At 36.6% G+C, this 14242-nt stretch overlaps 1 protein-coding gene across 1 annotated transcript in view; it reads left to right on the top strand.

The window, feature by feature from the left end:
• The window catches only part of LOC116579765 (contactin-6-like), a 298551-nt gene that overhangs the window by 266730 nt on the left and 17579 nt on the right, over positions 1 to 14242 (top strand). Inside the window, 5 exon segments of the mRNA XM_032325481.1 lie at positions 6303 to 6478; positions 6843 to 6960; positions 7762 to 7920; positions 8041 to 8190; positions 11069 to 11139. Of these exon segments, the coding sequence (XP_032181372.1) occupies positions 6303 to 6478; positions 6843 to 6960; positions 7762 to 7920; positions 8041 to 8190; positions 11069 to 11139 (674 nt within the window).

Genomic DNA, 14242 nt, shown 5'->3' on the forward strand with positions numbered 1-14242 from the left:
TGTAGTTTTATGAACTCCTCATGAATGTCATTCATATATAGAATAATCTTCAAAAAGTAATATATCCTCATCACTTTAGAAACTGAATGGGAAAGGTGCCTCCTTATTTTCTATATATTTACTAATCTCATCATTTTCTGTTTTTTCATTTATTATTATTGAGAATAACAGGAAAGTAGAAAAAATAGTATAAGGAATTCCCATGTACCCATCAGTCAGGGTTGTTGTTATCAGCTCATACTCAACTTTGTTTGATCCATACCCTCACCTACTACTTCCTCAGCATCCATCCCAGATATCTAGAGGCAGATCACAGACACCATAATTTTATGTGTAAATATTTCATAAAGTATCTTTAACAGAAAAGGAACTCTTTTTAACATAACAATAAAAGTAGCTTTCTTATATTACAAAATTAATAATTATTCCAGAATTAGAGTTCCTGTTAACATGACTGTCTCATGAGCTTGTGTTTCTATATGTGTATGTGTGCTAAATAAACACACACAGATAAGCACATATGTATGTGTATACGAATGTGTGTTAATCCTCTTCCACCATGACAGTCATAATTTCAAACATCGTTTTTCAGGATCTCTTATATCCCAAAATATATTTCCTTTTGAAAAAAAAATATATATATACACACACACATATATATGTGTGCATATATTTATTTATTTATTTATTTGAGAGAGAGAGAGAGAGAACGTGTGCACAATCATGCATGTGTGTGAGTGGGGTGAAGAGCAGAGGGAGAAAGAGAGAATCTCGAGCGGACTCCCCACTGAGTGCAGAGCCCAACTTGGGACTTGATATCACGACCCTAAGATCATGGCCTGAGCTGAAGAAATCAAGAGTTGGACTCTTCTTTGACTTAGCCACCCAGGCGCGCCTCTTATCTCCCAAGGTGTAATAAGGGGTGTTACCTGGATTAAAACTCTTTCATATCTAGTAAGCGTAGGAAACCTAGATTAAATACACTTTAAGAAGTTTCTTTAATCCAGAATTTTCCTGAGCTTTTAATATGCTAAAATGTACTGTGAAACTCTGAAAGCAGTTACAGTATATGGAATTAATTACAGTTAAATAACCTCCGAAGTCCATTTTTGTGTATTTATTTTTGAAGCGTTACCGATCAATGACATTTTACTCGATAGGACGTTTTGCTGGATCTAAAGCATTAGGGAGTTTCTGACTATATATTTACATAACTTGATTTTTTTTAATAGAAATTTCAGATTCAAATTTCAAAACCTGAGGCAGTATTTCTCAAAGTGTAGTCCCTGGATTAAGCATATCAAAATCAGCTTTTAAAATGGCCTGCTAAATATCCATATTCTCCATTTCCTTCACAGACCTCCAGAATTAGTATTTCTGGTAGGAGTCAAGGAATTCGCATTTTTAACATGTTCTCTGAGAAGCTGTTATGCATGCTAAAACGTTTAAATTACTAGACTAGAATTTCTAGTCTATATACCTATATATAGACATATATATATATATATATATATATATATATATAGTCACCAATACCTAAGGAATTTGCGAGAAGAATGAAATGATACTGAATGAAAAGTAACAACTATAAGAGAAAGAGTTTAAAAAGTTTCAAAGTTTCATAGATGATAGTATTTAGCAGAGTTGACTTCTTTCCTTTCTAATTTGTTATACTTCAGGCCCTAATGATGTCACTTACCCATAAAAACCAAGAAATGCTTCCGTATTAATCACGAGCTTCATGTTATTACACCTACTCTACCGGTATATATGGACGTCCAGGAAAGGAGTAGAGTAGATACGTGTATATACATCCCTCTGCTCCCTGAGACTGATTTGAATGGTTTGAAGAAGAAAAAAAAAATCTCTGCTATTACCGTTTCTTAAGAGTTTAAGCGTTTGCACCGGAGGACTCGTTAATGAACTAAGGCACAGTCCTTGTTCTTTTCCTAAAATAGCATCGAAGATTCTGTATATTTCTGCTGCACAAGAACCACTCTCCCATTCTCCGCCAGTGTGATTTTTGTCTCTGTGGGGTATCCACTTCGAGATCTGAGCCCGGAGCTATGCGTGGTTGTAGAAGAGAACGCTTGAGGGAAGCAATCAGCAGCCTCGTGGGTCTTGCGGAGCTGCCCACACAGGATTAGGACAGGTCTGCGAGGTGTGGTGAGAGGATACAGTAGTTAGAAGATTCCTTGCCCAAGCACCCCCTTACCTACACAAGAGTACTCACGGGGAACTAAGCTCAGATAATCATGTCTCCCCTTCTTTTGGATAAAAAATCGACTGTCCTTGAAGCTATCTTTCTGTGTATAATCTATTTTTTCACCCTACAGATAGTGCTATGTCTTTATACCATTGCCTCTGCCTCCTACTTTCAAGGCTTCCCATTTTCTGTCAGCAAAAAGAATAGGTTCCTTAACATGTCATCCAGGACTGGCTTCATTGGTGCGTGGCTCAGTGACACAGGACCCTGTGCTGAGAAATGCCCCATTTTGGCAGATCACCTTGATGGCACTGTCTTGAAGTTCTTAGTCCTCTTGTCTCTGAAGTTGTGCTTTGTGGTGCAGTCTGATGGGACCGCGGAGCATGCTTTTGAGCAGAGGGGTATGCTGGGGGGGTAGCACTTGCACCTGCTTATGGTGCAGCCGCAGCAACCCACGTGCAAACGGGCTCGGGCCCCTTCACCAAAAAGACTGCATCCATGCGCAGGAGTGTGTACCATGTGCCAGGACCACGTACCTCGTGGCAGGAGTGCTGAGGCCCTGAGAAGGTGGGCCTCAGGACCTGGGTGGGCCCAGACTGGTGGTGCTGAAGGTCACAGCAGCCCAGAAGCTTCCATGGCTTGCTGCAAGTGTCTCAGGAGAACAAGGGACTCAGAAAGTGACCAGTGCTGGGATCTAATGTGAAGGGGCCACTTGCCCAACTGTCCCCAGCGTCTGTGCTTGTGATCTCTGTGACGTGTGCAGAAATAGTAACTCTTCAACCTGAGCGCCAAGACGGGAACTGCCAGGGTTCAGGCAGTAAACTTTGTCAGTAAAGACATAAAATAAAAGCCTGCGCGGGAGCATCGCAATGAGGCACCACACAAAGTTATTCACATTCTTCAAAGAGTTTAGCGTACACGGTTTTTAAAATTTGTCCAGCATTGCATTGCGAATATCCAGAAGCTTAGAAACAGAAATTAAATTTAAAGATTTTTTTCCACTCAGTGCAAAAGAACACCATTTTTAGAAGAAGCTCCAGGTGGACCAATTATTAATGAGTGTTTCCTTGTAATTGAAGATAAGGCGATAGAATGCATAAATAGGCATTTTGGATTATACGCAAGTCATTAAGGCACTTTCAGTTTCTTGTAAGGCCTCAGAAGTTACAGAGTATGTCAGAAGAACATTGTAGTTCCATTGTTTAAATGTACTTTTAAAATTTAATTCAGACTTACACGAACTGGATTTGTATGAAGAGTTAAATCTTCTAGAAAAAAAATTGTTCTGTGGAATTACCAGCGCTAGATGTTCTAAAATTTGTATTTCAACATAACTTATCAGAACTGTATTCTAGTGTTGTCACATCCTATAAACTACTCTTTACCGTTCAGTAACAGTTATATCAGCAGAGAAAGATCCTTTGCAAAATCAAAAATTATTGAAAAATATTTGTGATTTTACATTCCAACTGATGCCAGTTACATCAATTGAAAATGAAGTTGCTTAAAACAAATTCCAGTAAGTAAATTTACAGAAATGTGAGAAAAATCTTAGAGCAAGCAAGATAGAACTTTAATAAAGCATTATTTCATGTATTATATAAAACTGACACCAAAAATACATTTTTTGCAATTTGCAAGTTTATGCTGTGACTCATGTATCACCATTACTCTTTTACATTTTATAAGTTATGCCACATTTCTAAAGCAAGTTGCTTTATGTTTAATATCTTTAAGAGAACTTCTTTATTTTTTGACCAAAGTACCCCACATTTTCATTTCACATTGCGACCCACAGATTATGTAGCTGAGCCTAAAGATATCTCAGTTATGTCTTTTACTGTGACTATCACCCAGCTTCCTGTTTCCCATCTTCACTCTTGTGTTATACTCTAATAATAGGATTTCCAGCAAAACAACTGCTCTCCATCTACCGTCCATGTTTCTTCTTCACACAGACCCTTTGTAAATGTGCCTACCTGTCACGGACATAGATACCATTCCCCCATCTGCCATCTTTGCCTAGCTAACTCCTATTTGCCTTTTATCCTCAGCCAAAACAACTCTTTTTCAATAAACTGACCCCGCAGGGTCCCCCATTTTAATGGGGTCATTTACCTCTAATATATGACATTTATCACAGCTGTAACTACATATCCATTAATATGATTTGATTAGTGTCAGCTTCTCTCTTTAGACTTAAATCTCTGTGAAGGCAGGCACTGTATGATTTATATTTGATGTTGTTGTTGTTGTTGTTTTCCTCCTGACAGATGGCTGGAATTTGGTAGGTGCTCAGTAAAATACTAGTTTATAAATGAATTAACTAGTGATGACATCTAAACATTAGAAATTATAATAAATATTTCTTATTCATGAATTCTTAGTCATTATTATTATACTACCAATGAGCTATGTATGCAGGGAATGATTTGTCTAACTTTGCTACTTTGTGGCGCCATAAATGGAAGGAGTTGCTGTCATTTTTAATGTTTGAAAATTACTTTAATTGCATGATCTAAAACTTTAAATCAGAGTGGTTTCGCACTAACACATCCAATTAGTCAACTCATCCTCCCATAAATGTAAATAAGACATTCGCAATACATTCTTTTTCCCAAAAACTACAAGAAGAAAAATATTTTTCTAGTTCTAAAAAGTGTTCTTGAAACCCTTACTCTAGGGGAGAGAAGTGAAGAAGGCTTGGAATTAGGAATGGTTGTAGTCCATAAAAATCATTCTTCGAACTTTTCTCGAAAAATAATTAGAAAGTGTATATATCTCATATAGTAAAGAGCATTTTTAAATTATGCAAATGTAAAAAATGAATAAATTACCCAAGCATAAAGATATACCTGATGTTGGTTGAGTTCAATTTTCTGCATTATATGCAGAAATATAAAATGTGCTTTTATTTTTCCATGCCTCTTTTTATCAATATGTACCTTAAAACTCAAGATTATTAATTTCTACAGGGTTCAACTTTATCTCACAAATGATCTTTAGAGAAAGAGATTCTCCAGGATCTCATTTCACAGTTTTGAAACGTCTTTATGTACAATATTTTTTCAGTATAATTTGCCTAAACTTCTAATTCTTAAATGTAAATTCCTTAAAATGTATTTTATTTTAGTAAAATAGTGCCTATCTGAATCCAAACATATGCCCAGGGCTTCTTTGTGTTTACTGATTTTCCCCTTTCAGTCAATTATAAACCTTCTAAAATAGAAAACTATTCATTTTGTTATGAGAAAATACATATATATATTTATAGAGAGAGAGAGAGAGAGGAAGAGAGAGAGAGAGAGTGTCAGATAGGATCTATAGCTATGAGTCTCTTTTAATCAGAGAAATATAGGACTCTCGAGTCCGACTAGAACACTTTTGGAAATGACCTTTGAAACTCTGGTCAGTGAAATGCTAGGATTTATGGAACAGTGGTTGACACTATGACTAATATTTCTAATGGGAAGTGTTTTATGATATATGTAGAATTCTAGCCTTGGAAAATCTGGGTAAGAGAGGAACAACATACATCTTTCCCTTCACATTGTGTCTTTATATAAAATAGAAAATTATTATCAGAGCTATGTCAGATATGGGATAGATATTATATTCACACCAGTAAATATATACTTGTGATTATAAATCTCTATATAAAATATTGTATTTAAGATATTAATGGAATTATTTTTCTCATAGTATACAAAATTAACACAGACTAGAGCTGCAACCAGTGTGTGGATTGTAATGTTGCACCTAGAACTTCAGAATAAAAAAAAAAAAAAATAAAAACTGTGTGGTACATTTTTCATGTATGGAATACTATCTTTTGAAGTCCACAGTTTTCTATCAGTTATTTATTTTTATATAAAATATGAGTAAAACTGTCCTTTTATTACAAGTAATAAGCTATACTGATTAATGCAGACATATTTGAAAAAGGGGGAATAGAATTATTCATATGGAATATAGGAGAACTACAAGTTATATTTATACCATTTCAAGCAATTGCAAAGGCATGTAAAATATGTATTTTGCTGCCATATGTCATATTTCAAAAGTTTTTTCTAATAATAACATTTTTTCTCAACAGAGAGGACTGTTATTACCATTCCACCTTCCAAAATGGACGTTACAGTTGGAGAGAGTATAGTCCTACCATGCCAGGTGTCCCATGACCCATCCATTGATGTTGTATTTATATGGTCTTTCAATGGAGATGTCATAGACTTAAAAAAGGGAGTGGCTCATTTTGAAAGGATTGGAGGAGTAAGTTGATGAAATTTTCAAGTACTTACTAAGATAAATCAAGTTTTTCACATGAATCAACATCTTTCTTAAATATTCTCCCCATATTTATTTGAATGGATAACCACTGTCTGTTTCTGAAGCTGCATCTGTTTTTGTTTTATTTTGTTTACTGTATTTCATACAAATGCTTGTGTTCTAGATGCAATTATAATAGAGGGGATAGGGAAAGGAATCATATATGAGGGATCATACAATGATACTAGTATATCTCCTAATTTCAGAGTTGTCTCATATTTAATATTTATCCAGCTGTAAAAAAAAAAAAAATGGGACCTGCTGGGAATTATTGTGTTTTTATCCCCCTTTCATCTTCTATCTGCAGGAATCTGTTGGGGATTTGATGATAAGGAATATTCAGTTAAATCATTCAGGAAAATACCTATGCACGGTAAAAACAACTCTAGAAAGTTTATCTGCTGTAGCTGATATCATTGTTAGAGGTGAGCATAACAGTGAAAATAAATGAGCCATTATTTATTCAAGCCAGAAATGTTAATAAATAAGTGGTAAATCTTTGAATAACCAACCACATCATGATAAAGAAGTGAGATAAAAATATAGATTTTTTTTTTTTATTTTCTAAACTTTAAGACTCCAGGGCATATGTAGTATGGATATGGATAGTGAATTGAGTAGATTTTGTGTATTTATAAGGAAAGGTCAGACTCATTGTGCAGTGTCAGTCCCTAAAAATTAGGCATGCCTTCTATTTATAATAAACCATACTCATCAGAATAGGGTCAAAGTCATATATTCCTATAGGTCTCATATAAACTGCATTTACTTTAGTTACCTTTTGAGAAAGGAACATATTAAAGTTGTTTTCAGTTTTTGAGGATAGCTCCCTGATGGATGATAATCAACCATTCCATGATTGGAATTTTCTTTCTCTCTTTTTTTTTTTTAAGAGTTAGTGGGGAGGGAGAGAATCTTAAGCAGGCTCCATGCCTAGCGCAGAGCCCAATGCAAGACTCAGTCTCACAACCCTGAAATCATGACCTGAGCTGAAATCAAGAGTTGGTCGCTTAACTGACTGAATTTTCTAATCTTCAAAGGAAGATTTTTAAATTAGTGTCTCCTCATGTAAACTGAATTAATAAAGTTTTATCTCAAATAATTTGCTAAAAGTACATTATGTTCAATATTTTATTTTTTAAGTATACCAATAAGAATAAACTGCCCCATCTCAAATCAATGAATTTATAATTTCAATATAGTTATCATCAAACATATTTTTCAAGGTCCACCAGGTCCCCCCGAGGATGTAAGAGTGGAACACATTTCCAGTACTACTTCTCAACTAAGCTGGAGACCAGGCTCAGATAATAATAGTCCCATTCAAATATTTACTGTTCAGGCTCGGACACCATTTTCTGTGGGTTGGCAGGCTGTTTCAACTGGTAAGTGACACCAATGTTTTCAGGTGTTTTATCTAAAACAGATGTTCGATATTGATTGATTGATTGATTGATGTTAAGTAGTGCCAGTTTTGATGCCTTAAGTACCCTCCTCTTTTTTAGTTCCAGAAATTCTCAGTGGCAAGACATACAATGCAACAGTGGTTGGTTTGAGTCCTTGGGTGGAATATGAATTTCGCGTCGTTGCTGGGAACAGCATTGGGATTGGAGAACCAAGTAAAGCATCAGAACTGTTAAGAACCAAAGCATCGGGTAAGATATTAGTGTCTTCTAAAACACGTGGAAGATCCTTTATGGTATCATTCTTAAAGCATACAAGTAAGAAGTATTTTTATGGGTCTTATAGTATTTTGGGTCCCAAGTCAGAGGCAGGAAACCAGAAGCTTTCATTTTCACATTTTTATGTACCCAAAGTAGGGAGTATTTTCCCCTCAATATAAGTTCAATAAGAGATGATTATAGCTAAGCAGGCATGTCAAAAATAAGAGTTTTTCAGAAGTTGTCCTCTCATCTCATCAATTTTCTAGCCAAACTCCAACAGAGAATCTGTAGATTTCTACATGCAAATGAGTTACTGCTTGTTTCATTAAATGTTGTAGCCAAGAATTAATTGAGACTCTGTAGGTGCAATCAGCCACATATTTCCATCTATTTCTCAACTCTGACCTAGTTGCAGCTTCATTGAGCAATAGTATAAATTCTTTCCCATGCAAATGAGGTAAATCCTAAGCTCATTTAACAGAAGCACTAATTGAGCATCAGTTGGTTCACTGAACAGCAAAATACAAGTGGAACCTGGCTCAGAAATCACCCCTTCTTAAGCTTTTTTCAGTGGATCCTCTTTGTTCTTCTCTTAAACTTTACATCCAGGGTAACATTTGATCTGCTTGCTACATGCAGCTACAAAGTTCACGTTCCTATTCAGTCATATAAATGAGGGATTGCTCTGTTGTCTCTGGTTTAGCTTAACAAGCACAAAGTACGTCAATTAAGTGCACAACTGTCAGATACCATTAAGTCTCTCTTCAAATTAAAGATAATGTAAGTATTTTCATTATAGGATTGGGACTGAAAAACAAAATATTTTACTGTAAGATCTTAAATGAGATCATCCTAGAAGTTTAGAGCTGAGAGGAGAGTCCTTTATTTTACAGAAGAGGAGAGGAGGACCAGGATCTTAGCTGATTGTTTTGGACAGAGTCAGGATTTGAGCTCAGACCTTCAGAATTGGGCACCGGCATTCTCCATAACCAAGGGTCTTAACCTAGACGAGAAAGAGATTGGCATAAAGAAATGTATAAATATAGAAAGTCCCAGACCTTACCATAAACTGGCTGGAGGAGAATCTCTGCAGTGGCCTATGACTCACTGTTACCTTGAGTTTTAGGCTTTTTTTTTTTTTTTTTTACCTCTGATTGATATCATGGTAGCTTTGGGCAGGGTTGACTCTAACTGTAAAGTTTTACAGTAAAGAGTGTGTACTGCCTTCTATTAACCACTAACATTCTTGTTTCAGTAGCATGGTGAGACCTGGTATTCATAATAATTATCCCAAGTTTCCTAATCATACCGGTGTGTCCTTTTTTTTCCCCCCTGTAGCTTCTTCTCAATATGTTTTAGGTTTAGTATGTTTCATTTGAAAAAGAAATTTAAAAAAAAAAAGGAATTTTGTTGTCCAGACTATTGGAAGCTTTGTAGAGAGTGAATAAAAGTCTAATTTAAAATAATTTCTTTATGTATCTACACTCTTTAATGGTCCTAAAAAAGTGTCGCTCTAAGTTGCCAAGTACCAGAAATCCTGCAGCTGTAGAACCCACAGGGATTTATGTGTTTTTGGCCAAAGGCCATGGAAGACTTAAAAAAATGGGGTGTAGGTACAAGGCAGTCTTTTAAATTCATTGTGAAGATCAAAGCAGATAAAGGGCAAATTTGAATATGAAAATGGGTAATGTCTGATAGGTGCTATTATTAAGAAGAACAATTAGACTCATATCACTATGTTGTTTATAAAGTTAAACATCCGTGTCAAATGGCAATAATTAAAGTAAGTTTTCTAAATTTGTCTGACTGGTCTCCACAGTGGGAGAAATTTTTGAAATGGACAATTAAATATTATGTATTATAATTCCTGTCTATCAGTCAGCAAACATATCCAGGCACTTCCACCCCCCACCTCTGGATCTTGATCAAAAATGGCCAAATCTAGGTAGTTATGTGTAAATTCAATCTTTAAAAAATATTATCATGCAGATATATTCATTATCACAGATTTAAGATGCATCTGCCATTATTTCATGAAAAGGATTACATTTCAGTACTTCCACATATATAAAGTAAAGCCCCATTCTGATTTTATACTACAAGATCAACACATACTTTCATCAGTTTTGTAATTGACCTCAAATTACCCATTATTTGTCATATCAGTCCTCTTAACAGTTTATGTGAAGGGCATAATTTTTTTCTAATTCATAAAAATGATCCGTGTCTGGAACATTCTTAGAGTCATGGAGTTAAACAGAGAAAATCACCTCTGTTACATCCCTGACAGGGGTCCATCTTAGCTGGCAAGTGAAAGGTTAGAGGAAAAGTCCTTCCTGTCCCATACTGAGAGAATGTGAGATTCAAACACAGAGTTATAATAACAAGAATTTATATACTTACATATTTTTAAAATGCATTTTTAAATGTTAAATTCTCTTGATGACTAAAAAAAAAAAGAAAACTCGTTTTAGTTTGTTTATTAAAAAAAGAATTAATTAATAGACTGCCTCGGTAACTTGTTTACAGCACAACTGTATAATTAGGCACTAAATCAGCAATGTCACTGTTACCATCTGAATGGAACATCATTTTGCCAATTAGTAGATGATGCATAATAATGTCAAATACACGATGTTACTCGATTTTTAATTAATTTTGGAGCCAGGGTGCTCATGTATCAAACACAACTGTGTCCTCTCTCTGAGAAATTTGGATATGTGTAAACATAATTTATGTTCATTAAAAATGCAAGACTCTCACAATGTGCAGCATGAGATTTTGAAAGGTGAAATCTAAAAACAAAATTTTTCCTGATGAAGATGTACTTTAATAATTGCCATCCCACATTTCTCTTGGTTGCTTTCAGTCCCTGTTGTGGCACCAACAAACATCAATGGAGGTGGAGGAAGTCGGTCGGAACTCGTCATTACGTGGGAGGTAATTTTCTGTCCAACTGAGTTATTTTGAAAGAAAAAGATCTAGTTGGCCAGGAAGAATACTGAAAAACAAAAAGATTTATTTGATCACTACTGAGATTATATAAAAATACATGGTAAGAAAGACTCCTGATGATGAAATTACTTAGAGGAGGTATTAGAAACTTTTATTTCTAGTAATGTGGGAGAGTATAACTAACTCAACACAATTCTCTCCCAAATTTAAAAAAACAGCTTCATGGTCTATTGAAGGTTTATCAGTAGCATTTCAACTGTCAATTGATGGACCAGACATTTTTGTATTTATTACCTCTGGAACTATTTTCTTGCACATGAGTTAGCCTCAGTAGAGTGCAGGTGGAAACAATTCTTTTCCTATCACTATTCTTTAAACACCTCCCTGAATCCAGACAAAAACTTGGGCAGGTGGCATAGCTTTTATGGTTCTTATTCTTACAAATTAACATATAGGCTCATCTTTATACTGATTAAAAAATTTAGTCTTCTTTATTATCATAAACTTTAGACTTTTCTCCAACCTAATGTTTCTCGTTTCCAGTAGCTTGGGCTTGCCTCAGTCTAAGGATTCCACATTTTGAGAGGGAATGTGTAGTCAGTTCTCTGTCTGGTCTCCATTCTGAATTTTCCTTCCCTACTCCCTATGGTACCTCTTGCTCCTCCAGAGTTGCGGTGGGTTTGGACTGAGAGAGGAGGACGAGTACTGAACAGGTTCTGATTGCTAGTACATTTGTAATTTGACTTTGGTGTACTCTACAAGTGGCAAATGGCCAGACACTGTTATTTTTTTTTATTAAGTTTTCAATTTTGATTCCAGTCGAGTTAACGTACATGTTATATTAGTTGAAGCTGTATGGTGTCGTGACCCAGCAATTTATGCATTACTTAGCACTCATCATGCTCTTTAATCCCCATCACCTGATTCACCCATCCCCAAATCCACTTCCTTTCTAGTAACCATCAGATGCTGTCATTTTATAGGGTAGTTGTTTTTTGTTTGGTTTTGTGTTTTGGTTGGGGGATAGGCATCCAGGAGATCCCTCGCTAGGGACTTCTAGTTACAATTCCTTGATGCAAGCCCAACTAGCTGCTGAAACGTCTCCTTAGTTCCTGGAGTCTTGTGGACAATGTCCAGTCCCTTCTGGTGGAGGTTGTCTTTTTCTTCTAGATGGTCTTTGTGGATAGAGTTCCTTTCAAGCTACTCATGGACAGACCTCTTGCATGGGATCCACATTTATCTTCAGCAAACATACTTTTGTTCCCATGTTCAGTGGGAATATAGTGCATACCTGCTTAGCCTCTCTCTTTACTCTGCTACCACGTGTTGTCCAGACCTCTCTCTCCTTTAGAAGTCTCAGGCATTGTCATTTAAAAGGACCTATCTGTCCCAAATTCCAGAGAGCACATACCAAGTAGTTCTTTGTGAGGCCTCTTCACTGGTTAGGCAGAGGACTCTCGTGGCCCCATTACTTTCCCTTGGTAGAGGGAAGTGCACAGCTTTTTCCACAACTATCTCAAAAGAAATATTTTCCTACCCTTCTCTCCCTAAAAAACAAACACTCCTTTGATAGACCATTGTCATAGAGGAGAGGCTAAATTTTGCCTATAAGTGGTTTGATGTCTCTCTTTGGAATGCATATCATGTCATACCCTTGTTGTCAGCTTTGAGCCCCAGCCTTAACTGATAAAAGAGCCCTGCCCTGTTTCATTGCCTGGGTTCATGTTTTTGACATCTTGATAATAACTTTCATACTGCCAAAACATCCACTTCCTCAGACATTTTAATGTTATACCTAAGAGCATGATGGTCATGGATGTTTTAATTAAAAATCATCCCAGCTGACATGTACAAAGGGAGTTCTCATTGGGAGGCAGGGTGATTTTATTCCTCGGTAGACATTTTACAATATCTGAGGACATGTTTGATTGTCACAACTGAGTTGGAAGAGAGTTGTGTTTGTTCAGAGGCCAGCAATGCTGCTAAATGTCTTATAATGCACAGGACAGCCCCTACCACAAGGAATTATCTGGGCCAAAATGTCAATAGTGCTGAGGTTTAGAAACACTGTTGTTGAATAAGAGTACTTCATTGTATCTGTAAATGATTTTGCAGTAGTAAAAGGTCCATTTTATTCCTTACAAAATTCCATTAAAGATGGAGAGAGAAAGAGTGGTGGTGGTAGTAACCTCTTAATCTGTGAGTAAATTCGGGCACAGAGATGCTGTTTTCTCAAGGTTGTAAATGACAGGGCCAGAAACCAGGCCTAGCTACTCTAAAAGTCGTCCTTTCTTCTGGATATCTAGTTTCACATAGACATTCCAAGCCCAGCACAGTGCCTGGAATGTGGCATGGCCACGGGAGTACCTGTTGGATGGGTGGGTGGTACTGAGAGAGAAGAAACTCTCAGACGCCTGTGGCAGAGGAGACTACACTCATGGAGCACTTACAGAGTTTCTGAGCTGTGCTGGGCATTTCATGTCACTGAGTCCTCACAGCAATGCTAGGAGGTGGGTAATGTCACTTTCAGGTTTAGAACTGTGACATTGCAGGGGTGCTGCTTGGTGACTTAGTCCATTAAGCATCCACCTCTTGATTTCCGCTCAGGTCATAATCTCAGGGTTGTGGGATCAAGCCCATCCACGCCCCCAATAGGATTCCATGCTCAGCGTGAGCTTGCTTGAGATTCCCTCTTCCTCTCCCTCTGCCCCTCTCTGTCCCTGTTCCCACTCTCTGCTCTAAAAAAATAAATAAATCTTAAAAAAAGATTTGGGTGATGGGCAGTGGAGCATTTGAACACAGGACTCTCACTCCATACTCTTTTACTTTGTCCTAAATTTGAATTTCATTTATCCCTACATGATGTCATGGTTTAGGGTGGACGAGTCCCTATAGATCTGCCTTAGGCAGTAGGTTAATCAAATTATTCCTGTCCTCCAAACACATTTCCCACAAAACCAGTGACTCCCACATAAGCCTACAAGAGGTTTTCTTTAGTATAATGGTAAGTAGGTTATTAGGTTATTTATTCCAAAGGCCAAGTAAGCATTTCATCATAGTATGTAGGGAATTTTGCTTGATATCATGC

The sequence above is a fragment of the Mustela erminea genome, chromosome 1 (genome assembly GCF_009829155.1).
Source record: "Mustela erminea isolate mMusErm1 chromosome 1, mMusErm1.Pri, whole genome shotgun sequence".
NCBI classification, from domain to species: domain Eukaryota; kingdom Metazoa; phylum Chordata; class Mammalia; order Carnivora; family Mustelidae; genus Mustela; species Mustela erminea.